The sequence below is a fragment of the Copidosoma floridanum genome, unplaced genomic scaffold, assembly GCF_036245765.1.
Source record: "Copidosoma floridanum isolate Cflo_tuat_1 unplaced genomic scaffold, Cflo_Japanese_pri ptg000019l, whole genome shotgun sequence".
Taxonomy (NCBI): Eukaryota; Metazoa; Arthropoda; class Insecta; order Hymenoptera; family Encyrtidae; genus Copidosoma; species Copidosoma floridanum.
The window spans coordinates 17,534-37,534 of NW_028321896.1; the positions used below are offsets into that span (position 1 = coordinate 17,534).

Genomic DNA, 20,001 nt, shown 5'->3' on the forward strand with positions numbered 1-20,001 from the left:
TGGAAAGGCAAACGTCAGTAAAAAAATCTCAAAAATTCATGTCACGAATACGTCAATAATATGCATTAAAATCACAAAAAGTGCCACTTTCGTGAATGAAGATTCCTGCGTATACTTTGTACTATTCAAAACATAATGTAATCTTAATATTTAGTCATAGGTATACTCTAATGTAACCTATATTAACTTCTTTATGAAGTCAGAAACAGCTAAATAAAATTAAAAAAAAGAAGATAAATAAATAAACTAGCGTAACTCATTCGACAAAAGAAAGTATATACAGCCAATATAGTTTATCTCCACCTCTGTGCGTAAATTACTTACAAATACTGCATACATTATAAAAATTTCATACAATCAAGGACAAACACATATGAGAAAACTGAGAATCTCTTGGTAGATGGATGTCCATTGAAAATCTGCTTTTTAAAGATAAATTGTGTCCAACACAAAAGATATGAATAGACAACAGTTGCAGACAAAGTTACGTATCACACAATAAGTAGTTGAGGGATTAAATTATACAACATGACCAACTTGGAGGCTTCGTTTTCGGCTCTACAGCTTTTGATGCATCTGATATCTCCTAAAATTTACAAAATTTGATATTTATAAATTATAACCAGTTAAAAAATTTCAAAAATTCAAGTTACACAGTAACATAAATATTGACCAAGCAAGTGTATAAAATCCATCTCAAAAATAACTTTCAAGAAAAGTATTAGCTAAGAGTAAACTTACTTGTGAATATATAAATATTAAATTTTAATACTGTATTAAAAATTCTTGTTTTTATCCATTAAAAAAAAAAAAAAATGTACACATTAACAAAATCTTGTTTATTCTTTACAGTTATAAGTTGATTATATTATTTAAAAAAAGGATGAACTTTTTTTTGTGAGAAAGCATAAGGTTATTTTTCTAAAATTCTAACTTATAATAAACCATTGTCATTTAAACTACAGTAAAAATATAAAGAAAAATGAAAAGAAACAGTAATTAACGAGATCGGATGTATACTCACCGGTCGTTTTTCCATTTTCGCTTTGATGTTCCGGACAAGATCGAAGACGGCCTCTTCGACATTGATGCCTGATTTGGCCGAAATCTCCACAAATTTGACGCCGTGTTCAAAGGCCAAGGCCTCTCCCTGACTCTTCAGCACCAGCCTATTGTCGTTAAGATCACACTTGTTGCCCAATAGAATCTTCTCGACGTCTTTCGGGGCGTTCTCCTTGACGTTCCTCATCCAGTTAATGATGTTTACGAAGCTTTTTACATTTGTTACGTCGTACACGAGCATTACTCCCTTTGCTTCTCTGTAATACTCTGCCATCGTTGTATGGAATCTCTGGCTGGATACGTCCCTGTGAAAAAAGTATTATTAAAGTGTTGGAGCAAGAAAAATACCTTTTTTCTATGCTAGCTTTGAAGATGCGATGATTTTAAATAACTATGAGTTTTCTTTCAATCGTAGGGCTTGGCAGTTTACATTTAGTAGCTAAAACTCATTTAGATCCCTTTGGCATGAAATTTCGTTTCTTCAAAGAGTGATTAATATTAAACAAAAACGTTTTTTTTTTTTTTACCTAAGAAACTTTTGTTCAATATTGTTACTCAATATTTTGGTTGGTCGAATACGGTAGTATCCACAGGATGATAGTTTAAGTACTTTTTTTACAACCATTTCGATATTGGTAACAAATTATATATAACAAATACAGTAGGATAAGCTGCAATATGATGTCATACTCTTAATAAAGCAATTTAAGAACGTAAAAAAAAATACATTATAAGGGCACCTTATGCTTTCTTATCACCTTTTTTTACCACACGCATTGTAACGAGTAATGATTAATATAAATTTTGACTCGATTGATTTCTCAGAGAATTAATTGCATGTATCTCATTATTTTACGTAGAAATATCTGTATTCCTTAAAAAAATTTCAATTATTGAAAACAATTTTCTTAATTAGTCTTAAATTAGGTTCAATTTTTAAGTATTAATACTTTTTTGCACTAAAAATCAATGACTTAGACTTAAATGAGCTAAAAGACAATAATAACTATGTACTATTTTTCAGAAAGGTTCAGGGGACGCCTACTACTTACTACTAACAATGTTTGATGTATTTTTAATTAAAAAAATAAAACTTACATAAATATACCTTTAAATCCAACCAATGCATTTTTCCACTGAGTATTTACAAATTTTGATATTTATTCCTGTTTTTTTTTTTCATGATATTTTTATGATGATACCATTACTTTGAAGCAATTAAATTTATCTTGAAAGTTAAATTTTTCAGAATTGTAAAGTTTGTAATTTTAAATTTTTTGAATGTATTGAATTTTTTCTCACCATATTTGTAATTTTATCTTTTTTCCATCAAGTTCTATAGTACGAATTTTAAAGTCAACCCCTGAAACAAAAAAAAAAACACATCAGAATGTAAAATCGAGAAAAAATAATAGTAAAAAAATTAATAAATAATTTAAAAAAAATAAAAGCTTAAGACACACTAAAGTATGTTTTGACACAAATGAAACGAATTTAATAATTTCAAAAAAAAATTATTTCAAGATAATTGTCTCAGTTTTTTAAAAAGTGTGTGTAAAAAGGATATAATTATAAAATATACGAAATAACTACTTATCTGGTGTACATTACTCAGTGCTAGCAAGGTTTGCAATAAGTTGGTATCAATTGCGACAAAAAAATTAGTAGTTGGTAAAGTATATCTACTTTCATAATTATGAAAAAAGAAAATTTTGTACAAATACTTAAATTTTTAAGTACAATCAAAATTATTTTGATATTATTTTTGTATATAATATATAAGAGTGTATACACTAGATGTATACAGCTAGACCCTCACCACTTTTTTTTAAATTTACAATAAAAATTCGACAAAAATTCTTCCAAGATAACATCAAGTTAGTTTTTCGAGAATAAGTATTATAAGTATTTTTAATAGCCATTTAATGGCTCAATCATTATGCTAACATACATATTGAGGCCAAACAAATTCAAAACTTATCAGTCATGAGGTGATAATTCTTATGACAAAAAATTTATCAAATACTTTCTAACGTAGTGATGAAAAAAAAATGTATTGGCGTACATTTTATGTATTATATCTGAGTAAAAATTTTCTTTGACGCATTTCACAAGTAGATGAGTTGTCCCAAATGCCAAGATTGGAAAGCAAAGAATTGAGAAAATAAGGCAGAAAATAAATAGAAAAAAAATAGGAAAAAGGCAATATATATGTGCACTCACCGATGGTGGACACGTAGTTCGTGTCGAAGGTGTCTGTAGTTAAGCGGTGCATAACACAAGTCTTGCCTACACCCGAGTCTCCAATAAGGAGCAGCTTAACCAAATACCCGTATCTCTTTGCCATCTCGTCTTCTAGTTGGGCGTGAAAATTTCTCGTTTCTTCCTTCACACGTTTTATTTTCATACTTTGCATCTTATTTCTCTTGTACACTTACGCAGACTATAATTATTCCGTACGTGTCTTCACTAACTTTCGCAGTGTATAAATTATACCAGATGTGCTTTATCCACTGTGTATTAGCGCCATCTGAAGCCAAAAATATGAAACGATCAAACGGTTCCGGACTTTTGTAATGTACAAGTTTACTAATTGATTTTGATACTAAACGTAAAAACTATTAGCATTGTAATCACAGCAATTATCGTAGCTATCTCTCGCGTTAAATTTAAAATCAAAGCGTTACATCAGCCGCCTCAACAATTAAAATAAAGATAAAACAAATGTCAATACTTTGACTTTGTAGTGTCAAAGCATATTCATGTATTTTTAAGTATGGAAGAGCAAGACCTTCGCCTACACCCATATGTTTGTTACTTTTTCAAGTTCCCCAGTATTATTTCATAAGTAATCCATTTAATAAAACAGGTGATAATACAGGAAAATATATGGTCGATTACTTGCCTTGCAATGAACAATACCTCTTTAATCAATTAATTAAAAAATTAATGGTATTCGTTCTTTTAAATTGAAATCCGCGTACAATGAACTGATCGCCCTGAATCCAAGAAAAAATGCAGACCTTCAGGCAACGATAAAGAAAATGTTGATTTCTTCGGAATTCATTGAAGACTTCCAAAAATTTTTTAATTTAAATACAGTAATTTATATCAGTATTGTTATATGATTTTTTTTATTATACCATGAACTGTAAAAATTTTCTTAATTTTTTAACTTCAGGTTACAATGATTATATTAATTACTAATTATAATCACGGCAATGTTTATATCAATTTTATGTATGTTTTGAAATTGGACTTGTAAAGGCTCCTACCCAAAGAGGAGAGAAACGTCGTCAGGGGATATAATAAAAAATTATATACAACAGCAATAGCCATTGGTTTTATTATTTGATGAATTTTGTCTTGCTCGCTGTTGTTGGAGTCATAAACATCATAAAATGTTGAAAAGATAATAAATTTACAAAACATAATACAAAAAAGTATTTCATATTTATTCATTACAAATGACCATGCTTATAAAAATATTCCTGAGCTTGTATTATCGTTATATAATGGTGCATTATTTGGGCCTATAAGAAAAGATCAACATCTTCGTCCAGACTCGGAAAAAAATAGAATAGTCTTCACCCGGACTAGACAAAAGCGGACAAAAGAGCATAGTCTTCGTCCACACTAGGGTAAAAGGTATAGTTTTCGCCCAAACTTAGGAAAAGGGCATAGTCTTCGTCAAGGCTTCGAAGCAGGGCATAGTCTTCGTCCAGGGCATCCATATGCATCTCTAAAATTAGGTACAAAAAAATAATAATAGGAAGAAGAAGAAGAAGAATAACAATAATGTACCATAACATGAAGTGAGAGAAAATAGTAAGTGTATAACATGAGTTCGATAAACGTTTGTATAATATTGTCGATTCATCGCGTTTACTAATTAAAAATACCATTATTTACTTGATGCATCAATCAGTGTAACGAAAACACGGTCTATTATAATTGGACTAGCCAAACTAGACCTCAGCGACGGAACACATCATTGTATCATAAATACAAATAGAAAAAGAAATGAATGGCCAAAGCATTGACTGCAGAGGTACCACACGCGTACAGTTCGCAGACGGCTAGAGGTCGGCAAACTAAGACCTGAATAAATTATCGCTGAACCATTCGGTCGCTCACCAATGTCACGCGTAATCGCATTGTTTTTCCCTCTATTTACCCATCGTCATTATTTTGACAGACGTCAGGGAGACACGTGCGCGTACACGGACATTCGGCCGTACGGATTACACGTGACGTATATAATATGTGCATTAGGTATATAGTAGTGCTGGTCGCGACGGGAAGCGAAATAAATTGCACGAAAATAACCGGGACCGGTTCATCGAACTGTCTCTCCTCCCCACCTGGATTCGACCCTGTATAATACAGCATTCCTTTTAATAATTCGCGGTGCCCTATTACGTATAGGTACACGAACGGATCGAATGGGATTCTGAACGATGAGAATTTCATGGTTTTCGCAACGTGTTTGCTGTTGACGATGACAAGGAACTTTCAAGCTTTTTGTTTTGGAATATAAAAACATACGTGTTTACAAATAGATTGTGCGGTCATTAAATTATGAGGTACCGTGGTTAGCGTTGAAGCGATAACGATGAATTAGTTCGTACGGATAACTCGATGATTTTTTTTTTTTTTTCATGCTTAACAAATTGTGAGCGAGTGACTTGTAATATCTCGGTTTTTCTCACAGCATTTCCAAAACAACTGCTGTAGGGCCATTTAAGTTTACCTTTTTTTTTATCGGCTCGTCAACTTCATAATAATTTGAAGATTTTCGAAACGCAGATCATTTGTATATTAAAAGGCACATCGTCTTGGAAAAACATTTTGATACCTTTGTTGGAAAGATCAAAGTATGTGTCTAGGAACCACAACAGAATGAAATGTGTGTGCCATTGTCAAACGGGAAAAAAAAATTTCCACGCCAGGCTCAAAGCTTGCAAAAGATACGTTTCACAAATTTGAGAAAAGAAAAAAAAAAAACTGGCATCGATTAAGCATACAAGAATCTTGCCGGATGTACTTTTCTATCCCAGCTTGACCTCCTTTCAATGGCACGTAACCACACAGTGCACCTCTGAGATGGAATCTGATAAGGGAGCGAACATTTTTCGTCCATCCAACACGAAGTGCACCAAAAATAAATCCGCAAAAGGAGAGGGAAATAAAAATCGAGCAACGTCAGGCCGACAGCCGGGAGGGGGCAAATATTATCCAACATCGGAGCAACCCTATATAGATGCGCAGCCAAGTGTCTTGAGCACTTTGAAGATGTGCACTCTTGTTTGAGAGATGGACCGGGGCAAAAATGGAAGCAAAGTGCAGCCAGAGCGAGCCAATTCTGTCGGCGGTCCTGTCAATCAGGCGCTGCTAAAACGCCACCCATTATCCAGGGAGGGTGTATCGAGTACCTGTCACTCGTCCTAGAGAATCCAATTTTTATGTTTCAGACCGGGAAGAGACACCGAAAAGCGCTAGATGGGGGGGGGGGGAAAGTCAGCCTCGGTGAAAATGCGAGCTAGCGAAATTTTTATGAACGCGGCCGCGAGTGTGTACAGGGCAGTGAGGGCATACCCTTTTTGTATTTTTTTTGTTTTTTTTAGCTGACATTTTTCGCTATTAACGCCTGGGGCTCAAAATCATTTGCATCGTGTGTACTTTACTGATGGCTCGTGTACGTGTGTATAGAAAAAAAGAGAAAAAACCATGATGTCACTATCCATCCGATATTTGCAATGGTTTTTATTTTTAGCAACAAAGGAATAATATGCTTATTGTAGGCTTTCGGAACTATGTGGTCTATCTGAACTACATAGTAATAAATACATTCATGCAGAACAATTGTAAAGAGTTATTAACATTTTCATTGAAAAAAAAAAAATATAATAATAAAGAAAAAGTCTAAATCATTGTTTATTCTTTCCCAATTTCCATTGTTCAACATGTGCACCATCACGCGACGATTGACTAATGTAAATGGAAAAGTCGTGTTGATATCCAAACAAATATTTTTTTTAATAAACTGTATATACATGAATAAACAAACAAATAGCTCTGTTGATTTGACCTTGAAATAAAAAATCAACTATACTGCTGTTACGAAGATTTTTTATCATTTCGAAAAAAAAACTTCCCTTTTACTCGTTGTGCAAAGCGTAGATACAATGCAGCAGTAGATTCGGAAGAAAAAAAAAAACAAGAGAGCACTCGAAAATCCTTAAACGGTCACGAGAGCCGGCGATAAGCTTCCAAGAACCACCGAGCAAGCGTTCCAACCGCACGCGAAAACTCGGTATCGGTAAGCGTTGCATGTATATATACCAGAGCCTCACTTTGGAAAAAAAAAAAAAACCTCCCTCGATCGATTTCTCACCACCGATGGTATGAGTATTTGGGATCGTAAGAACCTCGACCAAACGCGCTGCTGTGAGAGTAAAGTTGCATACTGTATGTACACCATTGGCCGCGCGTGTCCTTTAAATAAACGAGGAAACGCGCGGAGGCAGCTTCGCCTGAAAATTCATAATTCACGGCCCGTAATGAATTCCCGGCGGGGAAGAACAAAGGAAAGAACACAGAGAACGGAGAGAGAAGGCTAGCGTATATGAGGAATTCTACAAAAAAATCTACCAATATTGGTGTCAAAAAATATTAGTTAAAATTTTCAGGCATGAACACACCTCTGGACATACGATTTTTTTTGTCCGAGGTATTTTTTAGGATGAAAAAAATACTCTGAACAAACGAGTCAGGTATCAGCACATCCTTTTTTTCGATACTCAATTTTAATTGGATTTCACGATTTTTTTGACTTTTTTCATAATAACTCTGTCCCAAAGGGTTGGAGAGGGAGTTGCTTGAGGCAGGAAAATAAAGTGTTTGAAAAAAAACTACAATTTTCATGTTTTAAAAGTCTCGAAGCAAAATAAATAGTCATTGACATTCAAAACTCGATAGGAGAGAAAGATTTCAAAAGCTTCATTTTTTAGGAAAGACTGTGTACATAGTTATGATTAAAAACGTGAAAATTCTTTTAATACAATATTTTCTGATTTCTTTTTTTTTTTTACTATTTATTCATAACTATGCACCAGAAGTTTGTAAAATCTTTTAAATAAGGAAAATAAAGCTTTTGATATAAACTCTCAATTCTTTTTTGAATTGTGAAATGATATGATTATTATCAAAAATTACAAGCAGAATGAGCTTAAAAATTGAATGATTAAAAAAAATTGGTAAAACTTTTTCTCTCCTATCAAGTTTTGAATGCGAATAACTCATATCAAGTATAAAAATTGAAGTTTTTTTCAAGCGCTTTATTTTCCTTTTTCCAAGCAACTCTGCCGGACCTTTTGAAATAGAGTTATGATGAAAAAATTCCGAAAAATCGGCAACTTCAATTTAAATTTAAATATAAAAAAAAAAAAAAACAAAAAAAAAAAAAAAGTGTACGTGCCGAGACCTGGATCGTTAGTTCAAAGTATTTTTTTTGTCTGATGAATACCCGAGACAAAAAAATCGTATTTCCAGAGGTGTGCTTACCTAATAATGTCACCTCATGTTTTTTTACACAAAAATCGGCAGATTCTTTGTAGAACTCCTCATATATGTACAAAGTGCAATACTGTCGTGCTGAGCACCAGGTGCGAAACAGTGGAGGTTTTAGAAGAGACATCGACAGTGTAAGCTGTGCATCCCGTGGTAAGTACATATATGTATATTTTGCTTCGGATAGCGTACACACGTGTGAGTGGGGCCCATGGGATCAATGGGTCGAGGGAGAGGGCGGCGAGATGGTGGTTCAATAACCTTAAATCCACTTGACGCCAGCAGCCATTTGTATATAATACGGCTCTATCTGCCCAGCTCGCGCCTCTCCAACTTTCTGATCTGCCCTCTGCAACCAAAATAGAGCTTCGCCTCGTACACGATCGACTATACATGTGCATGGTATCGACTCTTTCTCTCTCTCCAGTCTCTATACCCGTGTGTAGGGGTGTATATCGGTATTACATCCCCCCTGTGGCCCCCAACTATACGTACACCCGGTTGACGGCAAATCGAAATATTCACGGGAAGGAGCGCCCGTCCTTTAATTGGACTCGAGTGGACGAGGTATTATTGTATATTGCGCGTGGATAAGAGTTCGTTGAGCTCGCGTGCATATAAATATACCGATATGTACGTATTCATAATTATGAGGTCTGAAACATTCATCGGTACACGCTCGATTGCCTCCTTGTTCCATCCCGTTCGACTCGTTTATATCATATTTATAGATGCTCGCACCCGTATAATTAGTGTCTCTTTGCGTGGAGAGAGAGAAAGAGCTTTCAAGAGTACATTTATATGCTTGCATTGGTAAGTCAAGACTGAAAGCTCGAGAGGGATGATCAACGAGTGCAGGGCTTATTAGTTGGCTGCCGATAACTCGAGAGTGCGAGCTTTTGAAATTTTGGTACTATTTTTGCCCTGCCGTTGTGCGCTTAGTAACTGGAGGTGGAAGGTACTTTGATTACTCGAAAACGCTTTTACATCTAAATGTAATAAGATCGTTACGATTGGCACTTTGAGGAGACGAATCCTTCGAATGTTTTCTTTTTTTTTTTTTTTTCTTTTTTTTTGAATACCTATAGAACCTAATGCGTTGTCGTTTGGAGGGATTTTCTCAAAAGCAGTAAAGGAAATTTCCAACTTTTGCTACCAAAACTAACAAAACTCGCTGTTTTGTGATGATTTTGCAAATCAACGTTTCATAAAGTAGAGATAAAGGGAGCTCGATGGATCGAAAACAAGCCTAAAATTTGTGACAATGGGTGTCAAACCAAAATATTTGGAGATCTTTATTTCACCCAATAGATAAATCTTCCTGACAGCAAAAACATTTTTCATACAAATGAGCAAAATCGTAATTAAGGAATCAACTTTTCGTTTGATTTCATCAAATAGATTTAGATGAAGAGATACAAATTGCTTGCTCTTATGGATACCAATAAACATTTTTCATTCAATTTTATGATCCAATGTATTTCAAGAAATTTCTTAATTACATACACTTTCTGTTTCAGCGAAAAATATTGCTTTAGAGGTGAAAAATTGTATAGTCTCAAACATAAATGAAGCCAGCTTTTTTTCACTAATATAATCCCAAGCGTAGTATTCCCGTTCACGTTGTACCTGAAATCGATCATTTGGCTCTACGGATTGCCCAACTTTATAAGTCCTGACACTTCAGTTTGTGCGGAACACAATTATTCCAGCTGTGGCCCACCATCTGATCGATATCAACTGTGCCGTCGCGAAAACTTCGATTACCCGGAAAAGTTTGAAGAGGAAACAGGCAGATCATCTCTTTGGTCCATAAAATTAACCGCACTTCCAGCCACCAAAGTGAGGGGCACTAAGTCTTCATAAATCCGAAAAATACATATAGGTCACGGAGTTACCGAAGAATCAGGAAGGAAATAACTTTCGCCACAAGCGCACTTCCGATAACTCATATCACTGACCCTCTTACCGCGTGTGATGACGGCACGAAAATGTTTTTTTTTTTTAAGATTTATCTCATTCATTCGCATAGCAACGTATACACTCTGCCATAAAGAAAAAAAAAAAAAAAAAAAAAAAAAAAAATACGATACAGATAGCAAAAATCAATCCGAAAGATCCTCCCAATGTCGTAATTCACCATTTACAAAGGAGAAAAGGACTTTCTCCCCGGTGCTATTTGGACTTGCTAACGGCAATAAATTTCCAGTAGCGACATATAATATTCAACGGCCATATTTCATCGTGTACCTCCCGTGACCCTCGTCCTCGTCGCCGTTCAATACACGAGAGAGCCCATATACCTCTACACAGCAAGTTTCCCCAAAGTTCTACAAAGTAGGTACATGCGTATGTATAACACAGCCTCAAGAATCTTATTATAAATCAGTTATGCGTTCTTGGCTCAACGAGGTCTGTGTACCCACGCATACACACATAATATTTGTATGAACCAAGACAGGTCTTCCTATTTTTCGCTTACTGGTGATGCTTATTCCTGTTGACCTAATTATGTGGCAAAGATCATAGTAATTCCTTTGACTTACGGAGAATAATTTCGACCAGCGCATCATGTAACTTTACCAAAAACTGAAGGATTTCTTATTATAGAACGATTTTTCAATTTCGACAAGGAATGTTTTATTACTGTCGCAAGACTAAAGTTTTTTGTATGTATTCGTTGCGCGTTTGGCTGAAAATCGTCTAGTGATTTTTACTAAGTGCAGGAAATCGGATGAGATTTTGAGAAATTGAAAAAAAAAATTAAAGTTGCAGTTCAAGCAAAGATAAACTTTATCTATTTTACAAAACAATCACAATTAGACATATAAAGACAGAGATATAAAAACATTATCTCAGACGTTAAAAAGAATTTGTAGAAATCGATATAGAAACTTATAAACAGAAACACAGTCACGAACACAAAAATTCATTGATTTATTGCCAAGGACAATAGAGTCCCGATGATAACATCACAAAACAATATAAGTCTTATATTTAAATACATACGTAGTACAGTAATAAAGATCAGTGTACAGGAAATGGTGCGTAACTAGTATTAATTTTGGCATGAAATTTCAGACTTTAATACATTTGATATATAACATAATACATTAAGGAGTTGACCATAACGTTGGAGATGCCGCATGAGGCCTATTGATCAATACATGAATTTATCAACATATTAATTAATTTATTACAGCTATACAAAAAACAAAGTAATCTGGCAGCTGTCATCCCTCTGGTCTTATGGCTGTCATCTCACGCTGGTCTCTCTTAAAAAGGTTCCAAAAAAGTCTGAACTTACAAGAACTGAGGGTATCTATCCCACGCATTGCCTCTGGAAGTTAATCGAACATAAAAGGAAAATTGTTTTATTTAATAACGTAGTAATTTGAATCGAATCAAAAAATTATTAGACAAAAAAAAAGAAAATGAGAAAATATAAAATAATCACTATAATGTTCAATAAAAGTGAACAGATATTCACCTTTGAGTTTTTACTACAAGGAGAAGTGTATGAAGAATTTTTATAAATACACTGATGTCTAAGATTACAGAAAATATCCATAAAATAAAGGAACTCTCAGGATCATGAGTATAAGGATACTAGGTTCGGAATAACTTTAACGTAAAATGTACGAATAAACAATAGATAATTGCTTATAGAAATTGGAAGATAAACAAAACGGTATAGAGGTCAAAGTGCAGATAAGTGAAAAAACCAAAAAACTGATGTACTAATACTCTATATAGGTTGGCAAATATGTCAGAATTAACAAGTTACAGATTAGTGTCACAAATGTGTGAATTAATTTGAAATGCGTACGTTTGTTTAAACAATAATATATCCTTATGCCTTGTGATTGTGTCAGAATACGTGTATGCACCGCATAAACCAAATTACGATATCAATATAGGGTGATAAGCGCGTAAATTGATAGTCAGAGAGCACGTGCCTAAAGTTTGTCGTGAGCTGACACTTTGCTCAGTCATTAAAGAAAAGGGCAGATGCTATCTAGCCACATGTGAAGGCCAGTTTATATACATGTGATGCACAAATAACCGCTGGCCAATGCAACGTATCTGAAGTAAAACTTCTTACATTGGGCCGTGAACTACCGCATGAGGGTAAATGCGTTACAAAAAAAACATAGCCATCCACCCTGCGGCCCATTGCTTCATTCACACATTTTACTACCCATCAGGTAGCCTCAAGCATAATTCAAAAACAGCGCCTTCCAACGAGGAACTTGAGAACGATTTGTGTGTACTCCTAGCACCTTACCAGTGTATCTTTTTTTTTTTTTTTATATATATTTAAGTGTACTGACCCACTGGGTATGTTTACTATATACATATTACCAGTGTATCTATACGACCGACCGCAGACACGTCGGTCGGACATATATAGATATACTGACTACAACGCTAAGCAATCAACACATTCACGAGTGTCTTGCCTAATGGAATTTTTTATCTATGCAAGCTTCAAATCGACTATTTAACGAATTGGAAAACAAGAGCTCGGTGGTCGAGTGGTTAAGCGCGTATAAAAGCGCTAGTCATATTGAACATTGAGTTGCCAGGAGATACCGATGGTACGTGACCCGTCTAGGGGTATAGAGAATCTTGTCTCAGATTATACCCCTCTTTGCGAACGACCTCACCTCTTCGCACCCCTTGTGATGCACCGAGTGCACACACATTTTTTTGCAATCAATTTATTTATTTATTTTTTTTTTCTGATAACAACGCACTCACATGGGGTCGAAACCCATCAATGACCAAATTTTTTTTTTCCTATAAATATTTTTATATTTCATTTTTATACGACATCACTTAAAAAAAAAAAAAATTTCTAAATATTTTTCAGTTTTTTCTGCAAAAAACGAATTACTTTTATTTTTTCTGATCAAGTTAATTCCATAAGTCTTACTTTAGACACTGTTTTTCGAGATAAAGTAGTTTTAATGTTGCAAAGAAGTAATATTAATAACTAATCGTGCAGGTTCTCAGAGCGAGGATACTAATCTCGAAAGATCTCTTATGTTTGTCCTAATGGATGCCTCAAGAAATAAAAATTAATGGTCTCGTACAGATTTTGAGCACTGTTAATCGTCTCCATATTTTTTTTTAAACATGAATATGTTTTAAACATCCAAGCATTATTTTTACGGGAAAGCGTGTCAGAAAATTTGTTGTTAGCTATTCATTGCATTCATCAAAAGTAATATCCTGTGGGCAGGAGAAGGGGGTCAAATTCATCTGAGACCTACATATAAGTTAAATCTTCGTTTGAATATGAAAAAAAAATATAGTCTTTATCGGAAATTTAAGTATTATTGAAAGCATTGGCTTCTTTTGTCATAAATTGGGTGACTATTTCGTCGACACAGCAGCTTCACAAAAATGCCTTATATTTTGACAAAATGACACATTTTCTAAGTACATAAATATGCTCATTGGTCGTTAGAGAAAAATGTGATTTTACGAAAAGGTTTTGTGCACTGTGTGTGTGTGCGAGTGCATACAAATTATTTATATCTTTACCACAAAGATGCCAATGCAAAGGATGTAAATTCCAAACGAAAGATTTCCCATATTTTTATGTGCTTTTTTCCAAAGAGTTGCTTGATACCCTTAAAACTAAAGAAAATATTTGCAAACATGCAATATTCAATAGTTTGCTAAAATTTGTTTTACATTTATCACTGGTCTAAATTAAAAATCATATTTCTCAACATTTTTGTAATACTATTTTGAATCTCGAACGTTATTATTACAAGTCGATCTACAATAAATAATAGGGCGCTATGCACTTGAGCCCAACTACTGAAAAGATACGTGGTGATGCATAAATCGGAATACCGCATTAACAGACGCGGAAAGTTATTTAAATCACATTTCTAGTGATACGTCAGATATTTTTGGTTTACCAAACAACGATATAGTTTTTCTATCATATGCCTGATCACAGATATTTATGTATAATTTTACAATTATTTTTTTTTCTAAACGTTATTTTAATTGTTTGCTAAAAAACAGTATAAACCCGGGCCGGCAAGTTATACAGATTTATTAACTTTCCAAAATATTGACATTTTTTGCTTTTATGATGAAAATAAAACATTAGGCTTGACTATTTGTTATTTAGTACCTTAAAAGTATTATAAAAATTAATACATACCTTATTCAAGTATTACAATATGTGTAATGTCAAAAACTTGACTATTTCTTTTATATCTCATTACTTTATAAATCTTCCATTTCGTTTTGAAAAATTTTTAATGCACTCAGATATTTTTATAAATATTTTCATTTTAATACTGAATAATTTTTAGTAAATTATAACTTTTTGATGTATCAATAAACTTGAATAATTTTAACTGATCTCATTACTTTTCAAACGTTCAATTATTTTGTTAAAAATTTTTTATTTAACTACATATTTTAATTAAGATATTCATTCTAGTGATGAATAATTTCATGTTTATAATAACTCTTTGATGTGGCAACAAAATTGACTATTTTTTATTGATCTTGTTAATTTTTAAATATTTTATTTCACCAAATATTTTCAAATAAGTAGCATTAGAAACATGTTAACTGAAACACTTGGAGATATTGTAGTCTTTGCTATGAAAATAACTTTTGTTTTACTTTATAACGTTATTAGTTTTGTAAACATGATTATCTTGGATGTATTTGAAACACATCAAACTCGCCTAACCTTTTACTTTTTTACGATCTTCTGTTACTTTACGGAGAAATGGCTAAACCCCTGGAAAATATCTATATATAGACGCTTCGATTTTGCGCTCACTCATGTACGAGGACCCATTTTCTCTTTCTCTTGCATACACAATTTTTTTTATTAATCTTCTCGTCGTAGCTAATGTTAATTGGGCTGCAAACCATACCGAAGGGAGGAGAAGAATCAATCCATGGACGACGGACGATAACGGGGCAGAGGACGTCAGAACAGACGCATTACATCTCTAATGAATGTTTTTTTTTTTTTTATTTAAGTGTACTGACCCAGTGGGTATGTATACTATACATATTACCAGTGTATCTATATGACCGACTGCAGACACGTTGGTCGGACATATAGATATACTGACTACAACGCTAAGCAATCAACACATTCACGAGTGTCTTGCCTAATGGCATTTTTTATCTATGCTAGCTTCAAATCGTCTATTTAACGAATTGGGAAACAAGAGCTCGGTGGTCGAGTGGTTAAGCGCGTATGAAAGCGCTAGTCATATTAAACATTGAGTTGCCAGGAGATACCGATGGTACGTGACCCGTCTAGGGGTATAGAGAATCTTGTCTCAGATTATACCCCTCTTTGTGAACGACCTCACCTCTTCGCACCCCTTGTGATGCACCGAGTGCACACACATTTTTTTGCAATCAATTTATTTATTTTTTTTTTTTTTCTGATAACAACGCACTCACATGGGGTCGAAACCCATCAATGACCAAATTTTTTTTTTCCTATAAATATTTTTATATTTCATTTTTATACGACATCACTTAAAAAAAAACAAAATTTCTAAATATTTTTCAGTTTTTTCTGCAAAAAACGAATTACTTTTATTTTTTCTGATCAAGTTAATTCCATAAGTCTTACTTTAGACACTGTTTTTCGAGATAAAGTAGTTTTAATGTTGCAAAGAAGTAATATTAATAACTAATCGTGCAGGTTCTCAGAGCGAGGATACTAATCTCGAAAGATCTCTTATGTTTGTCCTAATGAATGCCTCAAGAAATAAAAATTAATGGTCTCGTACAGATTTTGAGCACTGTTAATCGTCTCCATATTTTTTTTTAAACATGAATATGTTTTAAACATCCAAGCATTATTTTTACGGGAAAGCGTGTCAAAAAATTTGTTGTTAGCTATTCATTGCATTCATCAAAAGTAATATCCTGTGGGCAGGAGAAGGGGGTCAAATTCATCTAAGACCTACATATAAGTTAAATCTTCGTTTGAATATGAAAAAAAAATATAGTCTTTATCGGAAATTTAAGTATTATTCAAAGCATTGGCTTCTTTTGTCATGAATTGGGTGACTATTTCGTCGACACAGCAGCTTCACAAAAATGCCTTATATTTTGACAAAATGACACATTTTCTAAGTACATAAATATGCTCATTGGTCGTTAGAGAAAAATGTGATTTTACGAAAAGGTTTTGTGCACTGTGTGTGTGTGCGAGTGCATACAAATTATTTATATCTTTACCACAAAGATGCCAATGCAAAGGATGTAAATTCCAAACGAAAGATTTCCCACATTTTTATGTGCTTTTTTCCAAAGAGTTGCTTGATACCCTTAAAACTAAAGAAAATATTTGCAAACATGCAATATTCAATAGTTTGCTAAAATTTGTTTTACATTTATCACTGGTCTTAATTAAAAATCATATTTCTCAACATTTTTGTAATACTATTTTGAATCTCAAATGTTATTATTACAAGTCGATCTACAATAAATAATAGGGCGCTATGCACTTGAGCCCATCTACTGAAAAGATACGTGGTGGTGCATAAATCGGAATACGGCATTAACAGACGCGGAAAATTATTTAAATCACATTTCTAGTGATACGTCAGATATTTTTGGTTTACCAAACAACGATATAGTTTTTCTATCATATGCCTGATCACAGATATTTATGTATAAATTTACAATTATTTTTTTTTCTAAACGTTATTTTAATTGTTTGCTAAAAAACAGTATAAACCCGGGCCGGCAAGTTATACAGATTTATTAACTTTCCAAAATATTGACATTTTTTGCTTTTATGATGAAAATAAAACATTAGGCTTGACTATTTGTTATTCAGTACCTTAAAAGTATTATAAAAATTAATACATACCTTATTCAAGTATTACAATATGTGTAATGTCAAAAACTTGACTATTTCTTTTATATCTCATTACTTTATAAATCTTCCATTTCGTTTTGAAAAATTTTTAATGCACTCAGATATTTTTATAAATATTTTCATTTTAATACTGAATAATTTTTAGTAAATTATAACTCTTTGATGTATCAATTAACTTGAATAATTTTAACTGATCTCATTACTTTTCAAACGTTCAATTATTTTGTGAAAATTTTTTTATTTAACTACATATTTTAATTAAGATATTCATTCTAGTGATGAATAATTTCATGTTTATAATAACTCTTTGATGTGGCAACAAAATTGACTATTTTTTATTGATCTTGTTAATTTTTAAATATTTTATTTCACCAAATATTTTCAAATAAGTAGCATTAGAAACATGTTAACTGAAACACTTGGAGATATTGTAGTCTTTGCTATGAAAATAACTTTTGTTTTACTTTATAACGTTATTAGTTTTGTAAACATGATTATCTTGGATGTATTTGAAACACATCAAACTCGCCTAACCTTTTACTTTTTTACGATCTTCTGTTACTTTACGGAGAAATGGCTAAACCCCTGGAAAATATCTATATATAGACGCTTCGATTTTGCGCTCACTCATGTACGAGGACCCATTTTCTCTTTCTCTTGCATACACAATTTTTTTTATTAATCTACTCGTCGTAGCTAATGTTAATTGGGCTGCAAACCATACCGAAGGGAGGAGAAGAATCAATCCATGGACGACGGACGATAACGGGGCAGTGGACGTCAGAACAGACGCATTACATCTCTAATGAATGTTTTTTTTTTTTTTTTATTTAAGTGTACTGACCCAGTGGGTATGTATACTATACATATTACCAGTGTATCTATATGACCGACTGCAGACACGTTGGTCGGACATATAGATATACTGACTACAACGCTAAGCAATCAACACATTCACGAGTGTCTTGCCTAATGGCATTTTTTATCTATGCTAGCTTCAAATCGTCTATTTAACGAATTGGGAAACAAGAGCTCGGTGGTCGAGTGGTTAAGCGCGTATGAAAGCGCTAGTCATATTGAACATTGAGTTGCCAGGAGATACCGATGGTACGTGACCCGTCTAGGGGTATAGAGAATCTTGTCTCAGATTATACCCCTCTTTGTGAACGACCTCACCTCTTCGCACCCCTTGTGATGCACCGAGTGCACACACATTTTTTTGCAATCAATTTATTTATTTATTTTTTTTTTTTCTGATAACAACGCACTCACATGGGGTCGAAACCCATCAATGACCAAATTTTTTTTTTCCTATAAATATTTTTATATTTCATTTTTATACGACATCACTTAAAAAAAAACAAAATTTCTAAATATTTTTCAGTTTTTTCTGCAAAAAACGAATTACTTTTATTTTTTCTGATCAAGTTAATTCCATAAGTCTTACTTTAGACACTGTTTTTCGAGATAAAGTAGTTTTAATGTTGCAAAGAAGTAATATTAATAACTAATCGTGCAGGTTCTCAGAGCGAGGATACTAATCTCGAAAGATCTCTTATGTTTGTCCTAATTGATGCCTCAAGAAATAAAAATTAATGGTCTCGTACAGATTTTGAGCACTGTTAATCGTCTCCATATTTTTTTTTAAACATGAATATGTTTTAAACATCCAAGCATTATTTTTACGGGAAAGCGTGTCAGAAAATTTGTTGTTAGCTATTCATTGCATTCATCAAAAGTAATATCCTGTGGGCAGGAGAAGGGGGTCAAATTCATCTGAGACCTACATATAAGTTAAATCTTCGTTTGAATATGAAAAAAAAATATAGTCTTTATCGGAAATTTAAGTATTATTCAAAGCATTGGCTTCTTTTGTCATGAATTGGGTGACTATTTCGTCGACACAGCAGCTTCACAAAAATGCCTTATATTTTGACAAAATGACACATTTTCTAAGTACATAAATATGCTCATTGGTCGTTAGAGAAAAATGTGATTTTACGAAAAGGTTTTGTGCACTGTGTGTGTGTGCGAGTGCATACAAATTATTTATATCTTTACCACAAAGATGCCAATGCAAAGGATGTAAATTCCAAACGAAAGATTTCCCACATTTTTATGTGCTTTTTTCCAAAGAGTTGCTTGATACCCTTAAAACTAAAGAAAATATTTGCAAACATGCAATATTCAATAGTTTGCTAAAATTTGTTTTACATTTATCACTGGTCTTAATTAAAAATCATATTTCTCAACATTTTTGTAATACTATTTTGAATCTCAAATGTTATTATTACAAGTCGATCTACAATAAATAATAGGGCGCTATGCACTTGAGCCCATCTACTGAAAAGATACGTGGTGGTGCATAAATCGGAATACGGCATTAACAGACGCGGAAAATTATTTAAATCACATTTCTAGTGATACGTCAGATATTTTTGGTTTACCAAACAACGATATAGTTT

At 33.2% G+C, this 20,001-nt stretch overlaps 1 protein-coding gene across 1 annotated transcript; it reads right to left on the reverse strand.

Annotated features, from left to right (window-relative positions):
• Positions 1 to 498: 498 nt before the first annotated feature.
• LOC149374468 (ras-related protein Rab-8B-like) lies at positions 499 to 3,440 on the reverse strand. Its single transcript, XM_089593031.1, has 4 exons — positions 3,286 to 3,440; positions 2,365 to 2,425; positions 1,025 to 1,367; positions 499 to 586 (listed from the first exon to the last, which is right to left on the reverse strand). The coding sequence occupies exons 1-4, from the start codon at positions 3,407 to 3,409 to the stop codon at positions 515 to 517; spliced, it is 600 nt and encodes a 199-aa protein (XP_089449157.1). The 5' UTR covers positions 3,410 to 3,440; the 3' UTR covers positions 499 to 514.
• Between the last annotated feature and the right edge of the window lie 16,561 nt (positions 3,441 to 20,001).

Coding starts and splice junctions, on each gene's coding strand:
- LOC149374468 (XM_089593031.1), bottom strand. CDS start 3,409: ATGGCAAAGAGATACGGGTATTTGGTTAAGCTGCTCCTTATTGGAGAC. Junction 2,426..3,285: donor GAACTACGTGTCCACCATCG/GTGAGTGCACAT, acceptor TTTTTGTTTCAG/GGGTTGACTTTAAAATTCGT. Junction 1,368..2,364: donor AAGATAAAATTACAAATATG/GTGAGAAAAAAT, acceptor CTTTTTTCACAG/GGACGTATCCAGCCAGAGAT.